The sequence below is a fragment of the Geosmithia morbida genome (assembly GCF_012550715.1).
Source record: "Geosmithia morbida isolate 1262 chromosome Unknown scaffold_6, whole genome shotgun sequence".
NCBI lineage: Eukaryota > Fungi > Ascomycota > Sordariomycetes > Hypocreales > Bionectriaceae > Geosmithia > Geosmithia morbida.
The window spans coordinates 954,057-960,056 of NW_023336193.1; the positions used below are offsets into that span (position 1 = coordinate 954,057).

At 50.7% G+C, this 6,000-nt stretch overlaps 1 protein-coding gene across 1 annotated transcript; it reads left to right on the forward strand.

The window, feature by feature from the left end:
* Positions 1-3,410: 3,410 nt before the first annotated feature.
* Positions 3,411-4,824, forward strand: GMORB2_6755 (prephenate dehydratase; the record flags this gene model as incomplete). Its single annotated transcript, XM_035468723.1, has 2 exons — positions 3,411-3,534; positions 3,779-4,824. The coding sequence occupies 2 exons, from the start codon at positions 3,411-3,413 to the stop codon at positions 4,822-4,824; spliced, it is 1,170 nt and encodes a 389-aa protein (XP_035321857.1).
* Positions 4,825-6,000: the final 1,176 nt, after the last annotated feature.

Below are 6,000 nucleotides of genomic sequence, written 5' to 3' on the forward strand. Positions count from 1 at the left end.
GCGGCTGCTGGTGTCGACGTCTGGCGTGTACGGGTGGGAGGGGGCGGGGGGGCTACGGGCTGGTAGTTGATGACTAGTCGCTGATGTTGTCGATATCATCCATTCACCTATTTACTTGCTAGAGGACCGAGGTAGAAGAGCTCAGCGTGGAGGGTGGAGGTGTGGATTGTGGACTATCCCCCCCCCCCCCCTCACCCTTCTCTGCTACCTGCTCTTGATATCTGCTGACCCTGGCTGTGGGTGGCAGACTGAAACGGCTGGACGGTGAACCCCCTGCAACCCCTGGAACCCTTGGCTGGGTGCGGTGCCGGCCACGACGAGCATTACCATTACCCGTACACGCAACAGCATCGCAGCAGCCTACAGATTACAGGTGTCATCGTCATGCGACCGCGACCGTCGGCCCGTCATCGCCTGTCCCTCAGCGCCCGTACGCCCTGTTCACGGTGGGACCGGCATCTGATACGGTGCGCGCATATCCGGTGTGCGTGCGTGTCGACTGTGCTCTGCGTGCGCGTATAATACGCTGTACGAGTCGTACGCGGGATACGTATGACAGTACGAGTCACGATCTAGTTGAAACTACAGATTACATCTTCACGACACTTGTTTGTTTGGACCTGAAAGAGGAGGAGGAGGGGAAGGGGTCGGGTCATACCGGTCAGTACAGTACGCGTACGGCAGTACTACTGCTATAGATGCCAAAAAAAAAAAAAAAAAAAAAAAAACATGTCGATACTCTATGCCCGGAGGTTGGGACGGTAAATCAAACAGGGGCGATGGTCATCGGATGATGCAGGTAAGAGTCTACAAGGTGTGAGGCACAAGTACGGGCAGTCGTTACGCTAGTAAGAGATCACGGTCCCCCCCGCTTGAGAAGAGTGCTGATCTTCGCAGCACGAGATGACGAGTATTACATATTGATGTACAGATCAAAATGAGGGTTGACGGTACGGCAGGACACTTGTATCCTTATCGATACGACGACATCTTGATGGTTGTTCTGTAGAATGGCCCTATGACCTGCCAATAATCTCGTAGAGATATATAGATGGCCTACATCCGAACAGGTTACATGGACCGATCTTGTAAATCCACTACATCATCTTCTTCTATCTGACCATGTACTATCCATGCCATAGTATCAAGATCAAACATGAAGCTTAGCGGTCGAGTTATAGGGTAGATTTCCATCTTCTCGGGGGGGGGGGGGGGGGGTTGGTCCATGCTGCTCGACTCATCATGGCTCACCTGTAGAGCAGACCTCGTGGTATCATTACATATAATGATATTCATCTCCAGGTATGAGTATCGGATGGCTCCGACACACGAATGCACCCGTGCGACTCTTGACAAGTCCACAACATTCCTCTTTTCACCACCATCATCATTCTTCTCTCTCTTCCTCTTCCTTCTCTCTCCCTCTTTTTTCTTCCCCTTCCATAATCATGCAGGCATCCCCGCCCGGTGAGGTGCGTCGGGGGACCGGGACGAGCTACGGACTACTACGACGCACACTGGGGAGGCACGTGACCATGACGGGAACGAGGCCGGTACGCGTGCTGCCGAGGTGAACAGGAGAGCATCGCTGCGACAGGTACCCTCAGTACGGATATGGATGAGTGGTACCGGCACCATCCTGGTTACGATGCGATGCTGGTAAAAGATGAGACGGGCAGAGATTCATGCTAATCCTCGTACGCGGCTTTGTTCAGATATACCCGTACGCAGCAATCATCGGCCACTACCATGGAGAGCTACTGGTATATACGAGTACATCGTCAAGGCGCATCGCATATGCTCATTTCAAAGAAATAAAAACAAGAAACCGATACGAGAGAGTGTTAGATAGCGACCGTATCGGAACCCCGATGAATGTGCAATGCTCCCCCTCCGTTGCGTCAAGCGCGCGGTCGAAAAGGTGAAACACGCTGCGTTGCAGGTTGCGAAAAAAAAAAAACAAGGGGGGGGGGGGGGTTGCAGACATGATATTTAACATGATATTTAGACGGTGTGTGCATTGTAATACGTCATCTTTTCTTTCCTTCCTTCCTTTTTTTTTCTTTTTTTTTCCATTCCCTCCCCTCTCTCAACTCTTTCTGTCTCCTTCTTACACTTTTTTGTTGTTGTTGCTGCTGCTGTTGCTGTTGACGATATCAGTCATGGCATCAATGCACGAGTGAGTAGTATACGGCCTTTCCCCCCCTCCTGCTTCTGCTGCCGTCTTCTGGTACGGCAGTCTCATGCATGATAGGTTACGAGTATCACGAATACGGGTTGGATGGGACAGCTTGTTGACACGTCTTGAGTGACCGTAGACTGTATTGATAGCCGCTTGGACAATCTGTACAGATATACGCATATACCTGTACTACAGATCACTCGTATCTCTGCACCCTCTTACCTTTGATAGGTTCAGCGAGGGTGTGACGCGTGTTCGTGCTCTTCTGTTTGGTTTCACCGAACCTCCTCCTAACGCTGAAACGCTTTGAAACGACCGCGACGGTGATATCGTCAAAAAGGTGGTTGATATGAGCAGAAGATGTTTCAAGTCGTCGTCTTTGTCAACGTCATCCCTCCCTCCCTCTCTCTCTCTCTTTTATTTTATGATATGTATATATATATATATATATTAATTTAATCAATCTTTTTGTCGTTGTTCTGCTCTTTCTTTCCAAACTACTAGTGCTAGTACCCTGGTACTCCGTACCTCAGCACCATTATTGCATGCATGTATGGGCATCAGAATCCAAACGTGGTGGATCTCTCTGTCCCAAAGACTGGAAACCGACAATGATTTGCACTTGAGTTGGGTCGATCCACGTGGGATTTCCGAGACTCTTACCCAAGCTCCGTCACATGTATCTCGTACGACGCGCGTGGGTTGATATTAGGTGTACTGTCGTGTATACCTGCATCTGTAGAGACATGTCTGCTAATAACGTTGAACGTGATCAGGTCATACGTCGTTGGCCATTGTGCTGCTCCCTGCCGGCAAGGACCGCCTAACCTGTAGTGCAGTCTAGCCTAGAGTGAATCTGTCGATCCGGATGCCCTCTTAACAGTTTTGTGTATGGCGGTGCGGCCGGTCATGTTAGTGCACTAATCTAATCCTACCCAGCTATGGACTTTTTTTTTTTTCCTTCTTTGCGCACCACTCACCATGTGCGGGGGCCCTGACAGATTAGGTGACTATGATAACTTCCTGTTACCGTAACGGTATCTTTGGATGACGAGGAATCCTTCTTTTTTTCTTTTCTTTTTTTTTCTTTTCAAAATCGGATGATTTCCCTCTTCTTGTAGAGTGCGAGGAAGACGGATTTCACTCACAGAACCAAGGGGAGAGATTCCATGTCATGGTGTGAAGAGCGCGTCTTGATATTACCCTCCGAAAAAAAAATACATCAGACATGACCTCCGGCGATGAGAAGCCCGTCGTGGCCTACTTGGGCCCCCCGGCATCATATTCACACCAGGTATCATCTAACCTCTTGGTCGCAACGGAAAACTTGGAGCTGACCTTTGGGGGGGGGGGTGTAGGCTGTGCGGCAAGCTTTTCCCGAATCTGAGTGGGAGCTTGAACCCGTAGTCACCATTGACGGCATGTATACATTCTCTGATTCAATCTGAAAATGAGAAGAAGAAGAAGGAGAAGAAGGAGAAGAAGGAGAAGAAGGAGAAGAAGGAGAAGAAGGTGGAGGAGAAGGAAGAGGAGGAGGAGGAGGGGTGAGAAGGTGAGGAATGAAGAAGATGAAAGAAATGCTGACAATATATGTAGATGTCTTCGACATCGTCCAAGACGGCGGCGCAACAGCCGGTGTCGTCCCGTTTGAAAACTCCACCAACGGTTCCGTCGTCTTCACCCTCGACGACCTAGCCGACCGCAACGGACGGTATCGCGACATCAGAGTCGTAGGGGAGGTATACGTTGACGTCCACCACTGTCTGCTAGGGCATCTTCAGAGAAAACCTCGACCCGAGACTGGAGGATCGTCAGCCTCGACGGCAGCCTCGGCAGCAGCAGCAGCAGCAGCAGCAGCAGCAGTAGGAGGGGGGGGAGGAGGAGGAGGAGGACTAGACGACAGCAACGTGTCGTCGGGGACATGCACACCCACAGCCGCAGATCCTCGACCGGCACACCCGCGCACCAAGCCCCTCGGCAGCCTGGACCACATCAAGCGGCTGTACTCCCACCCCCAGGCCTTTGGGCAGTGCACGGCCTTCATATCCACCTACCTCAAGGGTGTCGAGGTCTTCGAGGTGAGCTCGACCAGCAGGGCGGCCGAGATGGTGAGGGCCGACGAGACGGGTACGTGGGCCGCTATCTCGAGCCAGCTGGCGGCCGAGGTTCACGGCCTCGACTTCCTCGGCAGGAGCATAGAGGACAGGAGCGACAATACCACCCGGTTTCTCATCATCAGGAAGGTCGTCGTCGCCGACGAGGCCGCCGAGGCCGCCGAGGCCGCCGCGAGATCGTCATCGTCATCTTGGACTGCGTCGGCGGACGATGACGGCTGGGCCGTGACGAGATGCACGCCCCTCGCCGTCGGTGCTGCCGGTGCCGGGACGAAATCTCTCGTCTCCTTCTCGGTACCTCACGATTCGCCCGGTGCCCTGGCAGAGGTCCTCGGCTGCTTCAGGGCGTTCGACCTCAACCTCACCAGCATAAACAGCCGGCCTAGCCTGGACAGACCGTTCCAGTACATCTTCTTTGTCGAGTTCGAGGGCCACAGGAACAAGGATCCGGAAGGGAGGGTCAAGGGTGCGCTGGACAAGATTGACGGTGTCGCCGCGAGCTGGAGATGGTTGGGGAGTTGGGAGTGAGGGCGGTGATCCTTACGCTTCCTGCATGTGATTTTGAGTCGATACGGCATCGGACATGGACATGATGAACCTCTTATTTATTTTATTTTTTATCCTATCATGATCTTATCCTGAAAAAAAAAAAAGAGGTAAGAAGAAGAAGAAGAAGAAGAAGAAGATGAAGATGAAGATGAAGAAGGAGGAGGAGGAGGCAAGATTCCGTTCATTACCTTCCGTTACTAAAGACGTGGTACTTGCGTCATCATATTGTTATTGTAATTGGACATGACAAAAGTTCACGATAGTTACATATATGCAAATACTTGAACCCCCGACTCGAGACACCTACAGGGTAAGTGAAGTTGACACTATGTGTGCAAGTTGATCTATGCAGGTAGGTATGAATACAACGTACACAGATGGTGTGATGCCCTCATGCGTTATCGCATACATGAACTCGCATACATGAACTCGCATATGATTATGCCGGTTTCTGCACATTGCATACGATGTATTCTCTCTTCAGAAATGTAAACAAATGCAATTTCCCCTCAAAAGGAGGAGAAGGAGATGTGGAGAGAGAGGAGGAGAGCCAGTAGTAGTAGTAGTAGTAGTAGTAGTAGTAGTAGTAGTAGTAATAGTGGTAGTAGTAACAGTGATAGTAATAGTAGTAGTACTAATAGTAGTAGTAGTAACAGTAGTAGTAGTAACAGTAGTAGTAATAGTAGTAATGGTAGTAGTAGTACGCAGTAAATAACATACGTATTTCATGGCAAGTGGTGTAACATCGCTACACTAACCTGTGCAGCGACTACTACACCATCGACAACGCCACAGCTCAGTACACTGTACCTGAAGGACCCGACCTCGTACCGCCATACGTCTTGTACTGGTACGACGGGGATAGTTCCTGCGTACGTATATTAATAGTACATGTCGTATTCCGTACGCGAAACGACGGAAGAGATATACTTTTTTCTTTCTTTCTATCCTCGCTTTTCTTTTTTTCCTTTCCCTTTGCAAATCCCTTTGCAAGGTTTAGATACGCTAGTTGAATTGGGTGGGAGGGGAACATCTGGCCGAGGAAGCGAGAGACAAGGCCGACAAGACCGACACACGGAAGAAGGGGGGGAGGGGGGATAGAGGGAGAGAGAGAGACACACACACACACACAGAGAGAGAGAGAGAGAGGGAGAG